We start from the raw sequence: 16,532 nt of genomic DNA on the forward strand, positions 1-16,532 counted from the left end.
GCCACTACTTTGTGCCTCAGTGCACACCCCTGCACATCTGCTTTGTTACAGGACACATTATTCCACTGTGGGCAAACTGTCCCTGCCCACCTCCTGGCATGCTGGAGCAGCAGGAGCACAAATGGAGCACTAGAGATGGTTTTGCTGGCAACCAGAGCATCTCATTGGAGGACCAAACCTCCGGTTGTTCTAGGGCATGCTATTTTTGTGCTCTGTACCACTTTTTTTCCTGGAGCTTTTTTTTTTGCTACCAGGAAATCCTGGGTACTGCACTTCTGGATGCAGCCATGAAGGGGAAAAGGAGCTTGGTCTCCATATGAAGGGGAACATACAATGTTGCATCCCTTTGCAATAAGTAGCACACTACCAGACCACAATAGAGGTGGTTGGATGGAGCTGTGGCTATACCTTGTGGAGGAATGCAGGTCCTTTCTGACGCAGGCGCGCAGTGGGAAGTATAAAGACCAAGCAGCAGCTGGGCTTGGTAATTTATTACAGTGACTGAAGACAAAAGTGGAAGGCTGACACTGAGCTCTCTAGAAATCTATAATCTCCTTAAAAGGGCATTTTTGAGACTAGAGGGTTTTTTTGAACGTCGAAGACAGTGATAACATTGGACATAATTGGACTTCCAATCGAAACAAACCAACTGAAACCTGAACTGAATATAAACATTAACTTAAAAAAAAATCTCACTCAAGACGCAAAACAAAGACAGACAACACTTGGAATGAAATTTTTTATTAAAAAATATACAGCACTTCACAATCCAGTTTTAAAAGACCTGCAAATATACAGCCACATTTAACAAGATTAGAATTCACAGTTTGGATGGTTAGAAACAGGGGAGAGCATTTCTTATTGGTCATTCTCTATATCCTCTGACCTAGTGATTGGTGGATCCCATTTGACCTGGTTTTAAGCCAGCATTTTCAAACATCAGTATTGAATATAGGCTCCTCATCTGCACCTCACCCTGCTGTGCTGCCTGAGGCCCCAGTCCTGCACATTCTTAGGCACATGAGTAATTTGAAGTTTGGATGTGGACAACTATGATATTGACCAAGGGAGTTTATTGTGAATACATCAAAGCTGTTGCAACCATTTTTGTCTGTCTGCTTGTGTCCCAGAGTAAATGGAAATTGAAATAGAACCAAAGCAGTTTATCCTTGAATAAAGAGGATTAAGTTTCGCTTCACTTATAACAGGACAGGAGTGGACAGATAAAAGTTACTACAGATGACCTGACAGCTCACAAGTGGTAAATGCCCCTCTACCTGGCCTTTAAAAACGTAACTGGTCGCCACTTTATGTCTTTGGTCCTACTGACATCAACAAAGACAAGTTACGTTAGTCAAGAATTTCCCGAACGTGTGTGTGACCTGCTGGTCAGTATGTCACATATGCCCCACACTGCTTACTCCACAGAAGATACAAAGTATATAGTCCATGTGCTCCAAGGAGCACACAACTATTTTTCTGCTGCACACACTCTTTCCCCATGTGTTCCAATATTAATTACAGTAGAATGGTCATAAACACATGGGGAAGGCATGAGGGAGGATTCTTTGGTTTATATTTTAAGATAAGGGAGGATTTCAATTTGGAAGAAGTCAATGGTACTGGAACATTGATGGAGTATTTCCACTCTTGGCGAGGGAGATGGGGGGGGGGTATCTGTGCGTTTTCAGTCTTGGTAGAAATGCAAATGAATGCCTCTGACTGAATACTGACCCTCTGACTTTCTAAGCTTAAAAAAAATGTAGAAGTTAATTCCAAGTTTCTTTTTCAATTGTTTTGAAATATCACATGCCCCCAGTGTTGTAAAAGATTTCTAAACATGCTCATTTTATCTTGGCATTCCCTCATTTAGGAGCAGCAATTCCTTGAGCTGGCCTTAAACTAAAGGGGATGCCCTTGGGTAATCACAGAATAGCCTTGAAAAAGCAGGTATCGAGGGTTGCATACCCTCTCCCCACACACATTTAAGAATATATAAGAGAGGGCAGAACCAGCTGCCACTCAGCTCCTTGAACTACTTTAGGGCTCTATAGTGGTATCCTCTTACACAGGCCACATGAAGCAGACATTTAAACTGTAATGGACTTCACTGAGACTCCTTGGGGAAAAAAATTAAGTATTGCTCCAGTGAGTTAAGGTGGCAGAATCTGGTTACCATCATAGATTCTAGATGCATAAAACTCCAACTGAACTCAATAGTGTTGTGAGGCATGCATTTCTGGTAGTGGGACTCTGATCCTGTTCTTGTTCATTTTCCCCATTTGTAGTATGTGAATGTGGAGACCATTACAGGGTTGGAATTGCTGAAAGCATCAGTTGAATAGTTTACAGCTTTAGTCTGGGAACAATACATTCATTTTGCTAAATCGCCTTATTTGCCCTCCAGTTCATCAGAGTCCTATTTCAATACACAGGGCACAGAACTTGGTGTTAGCAAAATGCCTTTCATCAGATGTATGGGGCTTAATGCCAAGTGCAAATAGCAAGGACATGAATGTAGAATGCCTTTAAAATTGTTCTTTTCTTTTAAAAGATAGTTACTCCATCTGTGTTCAAGTCCTGATGTAGAACGAAACATTGTTCCTCTTTTATAAGCCATCATCCTAGCCCTTCCATATTTATATTTGTGTAAGTGGAGAGAGGATATAGGCTAACAACCGTCTTGGGGAAGTGGAGTTCTCCCTGCTCTGTTGACACTTTCTTTCTCCATTCTACATCCCCCCTCTGCTGCAACCTCTCACAAAGCCTACATGCTGCTGTGGAGACAAGGTAGCATTTACTCTGAGCCTACCACCACAAATAGCTTTCTCCCATAACTAAATGGGCTACCACAAGAATGGGAGGCAGGAGAAGGGGGCAATGACATTCAATGAAGGATCTACTGCTTTATCTAGCACCACAGGCACCAGGCAAGCTCTTGTGGTATATTTTACATAGTCAGTAGAGCTGGGGTCATTCAGTATTTTCCCTAAGCCCTGTTGTTCTCTGCCCCAAGATAGTCCTGCATTCCTAACTACCATGGTCTGCCCCTGGCCTTAGAAATACTTCAAATAAAAAAACCCAAAAACAGCCAATCCCAAGAACCCTGCCTCTTTTACACTTGTGTTTTAAAGGCACCAATTCTGTTGAATTTAAAAAATAAATATTTAATTCCAAATTCTGGAATGAGACCATTAGAAAATAAGCAAAAGAATTACAAGAATGGTCTAAGGAAGCTTCTAGCTAACTAAAGTTACAAGGTTTTACATGTTTGACAGAATAAAAAGCCTGAGCATTTATAGAGTATCACGCAGTTCACATCCATCCTCAAGGTATTTGCATCAACAGTTTGCTGTAGAATAGCACAGGAAAGACAAAACAAGACAAAGGGATATATCCATCTGTCCATTTTCAAGATTGCTGGAAATACAGACTTTAAAATACCCCTTATGATTGCTATGCTGTTAGAATGCATTCTTGTCCAGGCCAAATCCTGCCACCTTCTCTCAAACAACCTCTCACCTGAAGTCACTGGAAACGAGGACTGTTTAAGGATGCAGAGTAGAGAGTTGGATGACTGACTGCAGTAAACTCCAGAAGCTCAGAATACATTGAAAAATGTATCATTTTATTTGTACACTTAGAAAGGTGTCATATAAATTTATTATACAGTCCTGTAAGTTAGTTGTTGCTAGAAGAACTGCTCCATGGAAAGGGGAAGGTATTACATTATCAACTGATCATCAGAAAAAAAAAAGTTAGAAATAACAAAAACACAGAAAAATAATAATAAAAAAAAAAAGTTAAGGAACTCTGTTTTTTTTGTTTTTTTTTTTTTTATCCCCAGGTACAAATTTTATAAATACAAAACAAATTCACAAATTACTTTGAATACTAAATAAATATCTACTTAAACTCAGACTGAATACCTCCAGCCAGCACTGGTACAGTACTTGGAAGGATATGCAAATTGTACTCATTCATGTGTAGTGTAGATAAGCTATGCTCAAAACAAGTTTTAAACATATACACAGTTTCTTCAACTGTGTTACAGTAGAAGATTTTATCTGAGTTGATAAAGCCCTCACAATACCACAGCTTCTAGAAAATCTACAGGATGAAATAAGGTCATCCAATGCAGGAAAAAAATTTCTGGAAGATATAGTCGGACACATGAATGTATTAAAAATGTACAAAACCTCTGTAAACCAGTACTGTATCCAGTACATCTATCAAAATTATTAGACACTGAATAAAACTGTAGCAAAGGTAATCTTTCCTACATTCTCCTGAGTGCTTAATATTAAATTGAGAATATAGTGCAGGCCCCACTTCAAGGTGGTTAAACAGTTGTTATTGCTTTATACAGATAGGATGACTGCATGATTTAAATGTTTCGTTTTTATGAATATAAGTTTCCCTCAAAACATCCTTTGGAAGGCAGAGGTTAGATTCGTGACTTCTTTGCAGCTGGAACAGCATGGTCTGCATTACCAGATGTCACAGGGAGTCCAAGCTTTTGAGCCTGAACATGGAAGAAAGCTTGAAGTCTAGTTCCAGCTTTTGCTTCACTTGTGTTGCGAGGGTTGTACTCAAAGCAGTTTGCGAACATGAGCTCAATATCTTCAATAAATTCCGCTGGAAAAAAAAAAAGTGCAATGAAGAAATTAGGTTAGGGTATTTTCCACAGATATTATGCTTTACACTTCTAGTTGTGGCGCACTATAGTGCGCAAGCAGAGATGGATGCCATCCAGAAAGATAATTCTAACCTAAAGAAATCTTACTAATACTAATGCTGTGAATTTAGAACATATGTAAGTGCTGAACAAGCAAGTGCTCTAGATTAACAGTTCAACAAATTAGAGGCTGTTTCTCAACAAAGATTACAGCTCAGCAGCAACAATGACAACTACCCTACATGTTTCAATGTGCCACACCTATTTCACTTTAAAAAGGTACTATCCCAAAAGCTTGAGAAGTTAAGTTTCATGACTAATCATTCCTTAGGCCCCCTACCAGATGTGCATGTAAATGGGATCTATGCATGATCCACATGTGCACTGCAGGAGGCTCAATTCCCGCAACTGCATCAGATCTCACCATGCCTCATTACTGTTGTGTAGGTAATGAGGTGTAATTCTCCCTGCACCAGCAAGTAGCAAGCTCCTGTATCTGGGAGCCACTGCAGCTGATGGGGCTGCCAGATGCAAGGATGTACCATGTACTCCCACAGCTGAGAATCTCATCAGCTCATTTGGACACCCACAACTGACAGGGCTACCAGCCACAAGGGTACATCTGGCCACAGTTAATGGTGCGATAGGAACCAGCCACAAAAAGTATCACATTTTTTTGTGGAATAACCCTATGGCTTGTTCCTTGTTTTATGATGCCATTAAATGCTTTAACATGAGACCTGATTACAACTTAATATGTGATTAACTGATTAATCGCGTCTTAAGTATGACAGGTGGAACACACCTAATACAAGTACTAGGAATAATGATTACTACATAGAAAAATATTCATAAGTTTCTTAGAATGGTTTTTCAAACCATCAGCTCTGCTTCTGTGGAGAGTATAAAATCTATTTTAAGCAACAGTTTATACATTACTTACATGCTAACTTGTATTCACATTTATTTACTTTTTCACGGATTATATTTAAGGCAATAGGTTTTTTGATGATATCATAGTAGTCTGGTACCTGCAAAAATGAAAAACAGTCCTTTTATTACAGCAAAAATACATAGAAGCTTGAATTCAACACATAAGAATCAACTGTTGAGACATGCAGAAAAAAAATCTGGTGTTTATTTAAGAGTCTTTCCTCTGTACGAGAGTGTAAAGTTTCCCAGTTAAAAACTATAATCTATGGGATTTCAGCTCTTGTTTTCTTGATCTAAATTTTGAAAATTGTTCAAAAGACAACATATAAAAAGAGCCACTGATTTACACAGAAATCTGATCCAGAAATGCATTAAAACCCTAAAAAAAAAAAACAAAAAAAAAACACCCCCTGGTTTATAAAACTTAATTCTTGTGTAGCAGCTGTTTATACTTGTCAAACTGCAAAAATGATTTACCGGTCCTCACACTTGTATTTGTCCTTGAGTATTTTATTACCTTACATGCTCCTTCATACTTAAGGAAGGCTATTTTTACTCCATTGCTACTCGCATTCCTCCATTCTGCACCTCTTTTGGTTCTCAAAATACCAGTTCTGGTAGAAAAAATTATCCATTTCTGCATGACAGGTAGAAAGTGCTGCTTACCTCCCTTTCTTCCCCCCACCCCACCCCACAAATTAAGGTAGGAAGGGGGAAGGGAAAATATACAAGTTGTCTTTGTGTCCAGGACAATCTGGATCCCAATTTTGGTTGTCCAACACAACAGACTTAAATGTAAAGTGTACATGTGTTTGTCTAAGTGGCTAAGGCTCATCATATAACACTGAGTGAAATTTGCCAGGAAGAGGCAAGGCAGGATGTGGAAAGGGAACTGGCAACGATACAGGTTGGATGGATAAAAATAAAAATCACTCATTCTTCTTGCTACCTACCACCTGCCATTTATGAGGAAATGGAAGTAAAAAATACATGTTGGTTTTCAGCCTCAAGTCTGACACACTGATCATCATCCAGTGCACCCAGGATTTGTAAATGCAGGTCAGCAGACTGTCTGCAGGAAGCAAGTAATTAAACTAAACTATTATAGCACTGTATAGAAGATTAAGTGTAATCAGCTGTGAATTCCTCCTTTGGAATCACAAGGACTATTTTCTAGTACTTAATTTGAACATATTTGCAATGGGGCTTCTAACAATTATCTTTCAAGATCCAGATTAATCAATGTTCCCACTACAAAGCTTTATTTGAGGTCAGCCAGAGCTCTCTTTTCCCCCAATTTAATTCCAGTACACCTAGGGAGTAGCCTTCCCTCTCCTACTCTATGAAAAATTCCTCTCCTGCTTTGCTATTTACTAGGAATGCACTGATAGTGACTTTGGAGGCCAATACTGATAGCCAATTTTTAAGGAGGCATATCAGCTGATACCAATCCGATGCCTGATACCAGCTGCGTGAAACTAGTAAATCTGTTACGGTGGAAAGGGAGGAAGGGAGTGGGACAGGGTCAGGCACTGTCCAGCTGAGGTGGGGCAGGGCAGGCCGGGGGACAGAGCCGCAGTTTGTGGAGGGGGGGCACACAGGAGAGAGAGTGGCTCCCACCACTGCGTGCACCCTGGGACAGCACCGGGGGGGTGCCCCCAGACCTGTGTAGGGCAGGTGGGCTGCAGCTGCAGGCTGGGGCCATGCTGGACTCTTCCTAGCAAGGGTTGAGAGACCTGGACCAGGCTGTGCTCAGGGCAGGCAGTAGAACTGGGAGGGGGAACAGACTATGACAAAATCTGGGGTGGCTGCAGCCCCCTCCCTCAGTGCTGCCACACGTTCCAAGCACAGTGCAGCCCCCCTTTCCCTCCCCCCTGGGAAGAGCACAGTCCACAGCCTGCCCCGTGCAGATCTGGGGGCATACCCCTCCTTCCCCCATGCCCTTCTGGGGTGTGTGCAGCTGCGGGAGCCGCTCCCCCTCCCTGTGCCCCCTGGATGAGCTGCAGCTCTGTCCCATACCCTGCCCCACTCTGGCTGGACAGCACCTACACCAGCCCCTGCCCCACTCCCTCCCTAACTGGATCTGCACCCCCATGCCCCTTCCCCATCCACCAGACTCATCAGCAGCATGCAGCTCTCCAAGCTGTCAGGCTGTGCTCCTTGCTGCCTGTGTGCTGTGCTCCAGCTGTATACACAGGCATTTAAAATCAGCCAAATTAAAATTGGCCACATTAGGCCAAGTTCCAATACAGTGAATTTTCTTTATATTGGTGCTGATCCAATATTGGACTGATGTATTGGTGCACATCTAGTATTTACATCCACTTCCCTTGCTAGTAACATGTCTGTTCACAGAGAACTATTTTCAATTGAACCTTCCAGCTCCCTGATGTTTGTTGTTTTTTCCTCAGATTATCAAGTCTTCATTTTATCAGTTTAAGATGGTGCCCAGAAATTAACAGAATATCCCAACTCTAGTCATAACCTGGCAAACCTATGTTCAGGGAGCAGTCATAATGTGGCTGAGGAGGCAAACAGCCCTGCCATTCACCTATATAAGCTAGCAGAGCTCGCAGGAGCACTTTTTCAAACACTGAAGTGAAGAGAAGGGAAACTCCTCCTGGAGTTCTTACTGCAAAAACAGGCCCCAGTTGAAAGAGAGCAATGGAACTGAGGATGTGTTGCTGTGCACCATCATCATTTGGATGGCTTTGATTAACACCGGAATAAGGTCATTCCTTTAGCACTTTTTTTTTTTAACCATGTCTCTGCTTTGGAAGTAGTTCACTATTTATAGGGCATTAAGAAACTACTTTAGAGGGACAGCACTCATTCAATTAACTTTCTAATAATTTGCCTTTCCTTTAAGTCGAGTACAGACTGTCAAGAACTCTGCCATTCACTCACCTTATCAACCCATCCCAGGACTTTAACCTTGGATACCAGGTATATTAAAACATGTTTAGTAAATGCACCAAGTTGGGAAATCTCAGTTTCTAACTAAGAATTAATTTATATAGCCAAAGATTTTAAAGCCAGGTTTAGCTGCATTCCTGTTACTGTTACCCACTACATCCGAATTCTGCTGTCGGTAAGTAGCATCCAAAGCATTCACACCAGTTACCTGGATTTTGGAAACCAGTTTCATGAAAGGCCAGCTGTCATCATGTCGTACTAGCTCCACAACAAGTTGTTCAAAAGCTGACAATTCATGGACTCCACTCTGACGCCCTGAACTCCTCCTGTTTAAAGCAGTCTGAGGAGAAGAATCTGAAAAGAACACAAAATTGGCTAGAAACAACACTGCTACTAATCTAGCCAAATATATATATATAAACATGAAACAAGAACCATTACAATGCAAGAGGAAGGGACAAGAGAAGGTAAAAGATCAGGCAGTCTGGTACTTCAGAGAAGGAATGGGAACTTTGTCTCTCCTCCCTTGTACACTGAGTTTCATCCCTATGTGAAATAGTATTTCTGTTGACAGTTTTAGTTTGCTCAACTGCTCAGTAAGATTGGGGTGAATTCTAAGAGGCAGGAGTTGCCAAGGGATTTTAGCTACTTAACACCAAAATTTTAAATGGAATCTCATCTGTTTTCTTTAGTCTGTGGCCAGCAAGAACAGTACAAAGCTAAAAGGAACTTTTTTTGCCGTTTACTTTGAAAACACTAGTAAACATCCATTTCCATTTGGTCAAGTATCAGATAGTAAATTGGGCATTATAAGTTGAGAGGAATACAGAAGACTTCATTTTTGAAGACCTAGTGCCAAAACAGCAGCCCCCACACAGTTCACAGTTTTGGTTCATGCCATTTTTCTTAACACTATTACAGCTTTTAGTAACCAACTCGATTAGTCAGGAGTATAGGCTTTTGCTGAAGTACAGAAGAACACTGACTCTGGACTAGATCCGTATCTTTCTTGTGATCATCTGGACTTGGGCAGAATTCAGTAACAAAGTAACAACAAACAATATAGACTGACCCTGCTTCAGAGGCTTCGTGGTTGCTTCAAAGGCTTCATGGTTCAGATGCCGATTAAAACAGATGCCTCAATTTTGTCCCTAAACTAGTGATTCTCAACCAGGGTGCCACAGCACTGAGGTACACCTTGCAATCCTTTCAAGAGTACCACAGGGTGCCAAGCAACATTGGCATGGTGGTGTGCAAACAAGATTCACAAGATAAACCCAAAGATTTTAAATAAAAAGCCTACTGCGGGTCAATGTTTTTAACACTATGGATTCTTAAGTTCTTTGCAACGGAAGAATTGCTGCTGTTATTTTCTCTGTAGTCCAAAAAACAAGGGTAAACTACGACGTTACAATTTCTAAGGGGTGCCTTTAGTTTAACAATGGTGCCTCGAGTCTAAAAAGGTTAACAACTGCCTTAGACTTTTAAACTTGAGGCCATGCCTATACTACTACTTTCCTTCCCCGAATCAGCCGCCGAGGAAATAAGCTTCACCCACTTGCAAATGTCTGATGTGCCCTTTTAAGAGCAATTACAGAGTGTACATGGCTTGGGAGCCACCCTCAATCTTCCTGCCAGGCCATATTTAGGCTCACTCTCCCTTCCCTCACTCTCTCTAGCTGAGTGAGGCTTGAAGAGTGAAGAAGAGGGGGGCACTCCCAAGCTCTTCATAACAGCTAATTGCAGATATTGAATGTGTCCCACTAGTAGTGAATAGGTGGGACTTTTTTCGTGCAGAGAACATTTGCTAGGAAACAGCTGTGGGGGCCAGGCCCAGACTAAGGCTTCCGCAGGTTTGGAAGCAATCCAGATGGAATACCAAGACACCCAGCATGCCTGAACATCACTGCAATGCAGGTTAGAGCTTGCAGGGAGCCAATATATTACTTGTCTGCAGAGCACACCTACTGCCCACCTGAGACCACAAAAGTGTTCTGTGCGAAGTGCTGTACTCTCAATGACCAGACATTACTTTTGAACACAGCAGTTCCCACCAGGGAACTATGTATGCTACAGTTTCCACCAGGACTTTTTACATGAGACAGGAATTGGTTAAACATACCACATAAACAAAAAAATAACCCTGCCAGCAAGGACTGAAACCTAGGTCCCAAGTCCCTTGCAGCAATTGAACCACCTGGCTAAAGTGCCAGGCTCCATTTTGGTGGTTCTTCTCTGGCCCATGAACCTTACATTCTTGGGTTGCCCAGCTTCAGCAGAAGGGATGAAAGGTGTCTCCCCCTGATGTCTCTATTGCCCAAGGGTTGGAGCATTGTCCTAGGATGTGGGAGATGCGAGTTAGAACCCTTCAGGTTGAAGTGAACCTAAATCCCACATCTTCCACTTCCTGGGTAAGTGCTCTCATCACAGAACTGTTGCATCAAAGCTGGACATCTCCACCACCAGCCATGTTTGAGACTAAAAATCACCCCAGGCACCATGTGATACAATGAAGCACCATGTGATACAATGAAGCCAGTACTGGTAGTGATGCGTGTTAGTGACCTGGTTGATTAGGCATCTCCCTTCTGGGCACTCTGAACCCCAAGATGGAACAACTTGCTGTGCAGTCTTAAGACATGTGTCTAAGTTCTTAGGAGGGGCAGCAGTTCAGTACACTTTGCAAAAATCTTCCACTGGTTGGCTCTAGATGCCTCTCTCCTGAGCACCCAGGTGCTCTGGATCACCCTTCAGAAGCAGCTACCCTTATCTGTGGACTGTAAGAGAATCTAGTTACTTAACCCTGCCTATTCAGAGGGACATATCAGAGCAAGGTACCTAGTTTTTTTGTTTTGTTTTTTTTGTTTTTAAGAGGAGCTGCTGTGCACAACTGGAGCACCAAAAGACAATGGTTTGGATCTAACTCTTTGTACATAAATCTCTTTTAAAATAGAGGAAAGAAAGGAGGGCAGAGGAGTTGAGCAAGGTCAGTGTAGAAAGATACCTTTTAAAAACAATATAGAAAGGGGGTTTTTTTTCTGTTAGCAGGATGGAAGGCGAGCGGGGGAAGACGGGAAGCCAGGAGCTGATATACTGCTCTCCTGTAATCCCAAACTCCATCATACAAATACAATTAAGTCTAGTTTTACCCTATTTGCTGACCAGCACTAGCAACATAAGCAAAGCAGAGTGACCCCCTAATTACAAGTGTTGTAAAGAGCACAGATTGGGACAAAAACATTAAATTTTTTGGTGCCATACTTCAACCAAGCTCTGCAAGTTATCCAGTTGTGCAGTCACATTATTTAGATACTGGCTTTTCAAAAGTATCCCCCTCCATGACTATTTTGGAATGTTAGCCAACAGTTCACGAGACATCATTTTCAGGTTGAATATCACTTTGTTTTAACTCATTCTGAACTTCACTGCCTCACTTACTTCTCTGTCCTCCACCATTTACTTGATAGTTACTGTTGAGACTGTGCTTCAACACTTGCCTTCGGCAGTTGCACAGAATACAGGTTCAGTCTAGCTCCACTTCCAAATCTGCTGTTTGATAGCTGGCACCCCCTCCACATATTAAGATCACTTGTAACTTGAATCTGTCAGGTTACTTTAAAATAGCCATTAATGCTTTGGTACTTTGAAGGGCCAACAGGTTAATTAAAAATGGAAATATCTTGCAGATTATAAATTTTTCATATTATCATTTACACTTTAACCCATTGTGTCCCCTGCCCCATCATCAATGTATTTAAGTAAGTAATGTATCTAGCATCCTTGATGAAAGAGCTTTTCTAACCTGTAGACTGCCGTTTCCGGCCTCTTCTCTTAGGTTCGCTATCCTGAAGAGAGAGTTTTGGTGCAGAAACCGGAGATTTCTGGACGCGTGCATTTGAGTCTGTGCTTTCAACAACTCTAAACCCAAAGGAACCGGAAGGACTATTTTCTGGTGTATTATCAGCTGTCTTCCGTCCTCTACGTCGTCTTCGAGGACCAAGTAATTCCACAAATACATCTGCTTGTAAAGCTCCTTGACTCTGACGAGTAGTGCGGCTGTTAAGTCTTAATGAAGGCTTCATTACTGATGGAGGAGCAGACTTTACTTTTCTTAGCCCCCTTCTTCTAGTTCTGGAGGAAGATGCAGTTTGTTTAGGTGTATTTTGCTGACTCCGGGAAGCATATCTTCCAGTAGCCTGGCGCTGGCTACACCGACTTGAGAAGGGGTTGTTGAGTTTGGCTGCCCTCATTTTTAATGGAAACTTGACTTGTGGCCTTCTTTGTTTAGACAGGCTGCACAAATGTAAATAAATAGCAGCATTACACATTTAACTATTCCAAATCATCACAAACATCAACTCCCTCCTTTCTTCAAGGCTTTTAATTCAGTATCTTTTTAAAAACATTTACATATTGCTCAGAGTTCTCAGAGTCACAAGTTTTATGCAGCAGGTACTAGAGATAGATTCGAAACACCGGAAAACTTAATAGCAACAGCAAGGTATTAGAAATTTATTATGACAGGACACCTAGTGTTGAGTCTTTAAATTTGTTTCTTGGGTCAACAGTGGTTTGCTAGTATTGTACAGGAATTGCCTGCCCAACAGACTAACTGCAGTGATGACAGGCTCTTAAGGAAGTCTTGTTCAGTCTTTAGGGCTAAAACACAAAAGGTGCTTATGCCCTCAGAAGGGAAGAGTGAAGACTGAGACGGGTGATCCAATGGACCACAGCATTTGCCAGTGACAGATAGTCTTATGGCGATATAAAAATTCTCTCAGACTACTGAACTCAAACTTTCAGAAGTAACAGGAGACTTCCCCTATGCTCAATACAAGTGACTGAGGAAGGAAGGAAGGAATTGTGCTAAAGACAACTTTCAACTTGGGAATATGTTCTTAACTTGTATGTCAAAGTCTCCCAAAGTTTCCATCCTGATTTACTAGACTCTAAGGAAACAAAAAAAAGTTTAGTGCATCACTCCTAGAACCCTTCTGATGCGACTTAAAGAAAGTTTTGGTTTCTTTACTGTTTGTATTCATCATACACATTGAGCTCCAAAAAAACCTCATAGGAATACTCTAGATTTGATCCACAGACTTAATTTTTGGGCTCCACAATTCACAAAGGATGTGGAGAAGCTTGAGAGAGTGCAGAGGAGAGTCATGCACATGATCAGAGGTCAGGAAAACAAACCTTATGGCGACAGGCTGAGCGCCATAGAAAAGCGCAGGCTCAGGGGTGATCTGGTGGCCACTTACAAACGTATCAGGGTGCTCACCAGGATCTGGGGGAACGTCTGTTCACCAGAGCACCCCAAGGGATGACAAGGTCGAATGGTCACAAACTCCTCCATGACCATTTCAGACTGGACATAAGGAAGAACTTCTTTACTGTCCGAGCCCCCAAGGTTTGGGATAGACTGCCGCCGGAGGTGGTTCAAGCGCTACCTTGAAGGCGTTTAAGAGACACTTCGGTATTTGTCTTGCTGGGATCCTATGATCACTGCTGACTTCCTGCCCCTAGGGCAGGGGGCTGGACTCTATGATCTTCCAAGCTCCCTTCCAGCCCTAGCGTCTATGAATTTGAAGTCCATGACCTAACTGGGAATTCACATTCAGAACAGCACCTCTCCAGAGTACCCAATTTATCCCTGCAACTTTAGGCATGGAAAGGCATCCAATGAGCAGTGACCTCTGGTGGTGGTCTACCACTTGCACATTTGTTAGAGAGGGATTATCATCCGTAAGCGCACAAATATCCATTCTTAACACCAATAAACATTCAAAAACAAACAAACAAAAAAAACAGCGAAGGCTAAAGTCACCATCACCCTAACTATCTATAATGCTTTCAGACTACAAACAAAGAGACAGACTAAAGGTACATTTAAGAATTGAGAACATTTAGTCATCTAAGGACAGCTGGTTCTCAGAAAAAACATTTCTACAGCTCCTGACCTACCTTATTTCTTCTTCTTCTTGAGATTCGTCATCATCATCATCTTCTTGCTCTTCCTCATAATCCTCGTCTTCACTCTGTCCCACTTCCTCATAGCTTGCCTCTTCTTCCTCTTTGTCAAACTGTTCTGCAGCATCTTCATCACTTTCCACAGACAGTCTCTGTCTTGAGGAGAGGCGTCTAGAGCGCTGTTTCGGTCGGCATTCTGGACAAAACCAGTCTGCTTCAGGAATGGCCTGGTAAACAAAAATGCATTAGTGAAATGCCTCCCATGTTAAACCTTACTTGAATTATGGATTTTCAAAAGCATTTTTTCTCCCAGTACCTTAAGCTTGGGCCTGATACAGTAGGTATGATAACCTCGGTCACAGCCATCACATAGCACCATGCTTTCTGCATCACCCTTTTTTCGGCACATCTTACAGCGAGCATTTAGGATGGATTTAGACCAGATGACGCTCCGATCCAGTGTAGAGAGATGCAGGAACACTTGGGACAGGCTGGTAGAAGAAAGAAGAGATTCCCTCCAGCGATCCAGAACTGTTTTATATGAACGCCCACCATCACTGGCATCTTGCATTAAAAGGAGAGGACAAAAAAAATTAAAAAAAAAAAATAGAAAAGCAATATCACATTACTTAAAATGAACATCCATGTTTATTTTAGAGTGTGAGGCTTCTAGGATTTTAACCTCATATGCAAAAGGTAATTTTTTAAAATTTCTGTCTTAAATAGTAAAAAAAAAAGCAACCTATTACTCCTTTTCTTTTCCATTCAGTGCCACAGATTTCCTGGCTTCCATCCTTGTACAAATTTTGAAGCAAGCCAATGAACCACAACTTTTACTTGTATATTTCAGTCTTTAATACCAAACTGATGTCATGCAGAGTTTGCATATCTGTGTCAAGTGTCTTGCTTCAGTATCAGATTTGAAACCCAACCTGTTGTTAAATCAGAAGTGTAAATGAACCCTGTAGTCTTCATTTCATTAGTGTCTTAACTAAAAAATTCCCAACCACCTCTCCCTCAGATATCCACATTTGCAGAGGTCAAAGAGGAAGTAAATTGACAGCAATGATTTATTAATTGCAGTATTATAATATTCTCTCAATTAAAAAAAAAAGAATCAACCACACACCCTAGACTTAAAAGGAAAAAAAAAGTAGTCATTCTAAATTGCATGATCCTGTGCTGCAGGGATCCTAGAATCAAACAAGTGAGAAGAACCCACTACGGACACATTACATAACGTATCTCCAGTCCCTCGCACAGACTTGCAGAGAGGACTTCTGTGAAGGCCCCACGTAGTGTAAACTACATGGACTTGAAATAAGTGTAGAGTGGCTCAAGAGAATCACACCCCAGGCAGCTGCCTCTTTACCAATGCATACAGAAGGTAAGGGCAGTACTGTGGCCCAGTGCTCTCCAAATGTCCGACAAATTTATGCCAGCTATAATGCTGGTAACTGAAGAGTGTTCTAACAAAGTATCAGATGTTAAAACAGACAAATTTCTTTTTCCATAAAAAAGAATGAGGCATGATGAGACCGGGATGGCAGCAGGCCTTTAGAATGACTGTCAGCATTGAAGTATAACAGCCTCCTGTTAACATGACTAGCATTGCTACTGCTAAACAAGCAGAAAGTTTTTGCATGAATAGAAAAAGCAAGCTATTGCCCATACAAGCAGAGAAAGTCAATACAGTAACTCTCTCTCTCTTTTTTTTTTAAAAGAAAGAAAACCTAAAGTGATATTCTTGCTCCATTTAGCATGGGGCTAATTAGCAAAAGACACTTCCTGTTTTACCAGCCGTGTGGTAAGTGCAGAAATAGAATACGTACAATCCTGCTGTTAACATACACGTTTCTTCCTTGTGATAGGAAGACAGAAATCCCAGATTCTATCCTCACATTTAATTGGCTATACAGAAGATAAATGCTTCCCATCCAACACTTGTCTTCTGTCCCAGGACCTAGTAGACCCCTCCTCCTACTACAGATATTTATATTACACTAGCAGGTACCAGAGGCACACCATGGCAGCA

General features: G+C 41.7%; 1 protein-coding gene across 1 annotated transcript in view; it reads right to left on the reverse strand.

Moving 5' to 3' along the window:
* Positions 1-725: 725 nt before the first annotated feature.
* The window catches only part of BAZ1A (bromodomain adjacent to zinc finger domain 1A), a gene marked incomplete at its 5' end in the record, with an annotated part of 99,442 nt that continues 83,635 nt past the window's right edge, over positions 726-16,532 (reverse strand). The window contains 4 exons of the mRNA XM_019551654.1: positions 726-4,638; positions 5,622-5,709; positions 8,736-8,881; positions 12,330-12,820. Of these exons, the coding sequence (XP_019407199.1) occupies positions 4,448-4,638; positions 5,622-5,709; positions 8,736-8,881; positions 12,330-12,820 (916 nt within the window). The remainder of the gene's footprint in view (positions 4,639-5,621; positions 5,710-8,735; positions 8,882-12,329; positions 12,821-16,532) is intronic.

The sequence above is a fragment of the Crocodylus porosus genome, unplaced genomic scaffold, assembly GCF_001723895.1.
Source record: "Crocodylus porosus isolate Cpor-Errol unplaced genomic scaffold, CroPor_comp1, whole genome shotgun sequence".
NCBI lineage: Eukaryota > Metazoa > Chordata > Crocodylia > Crocodylidae > Crocodylus > Crocodylus porosus.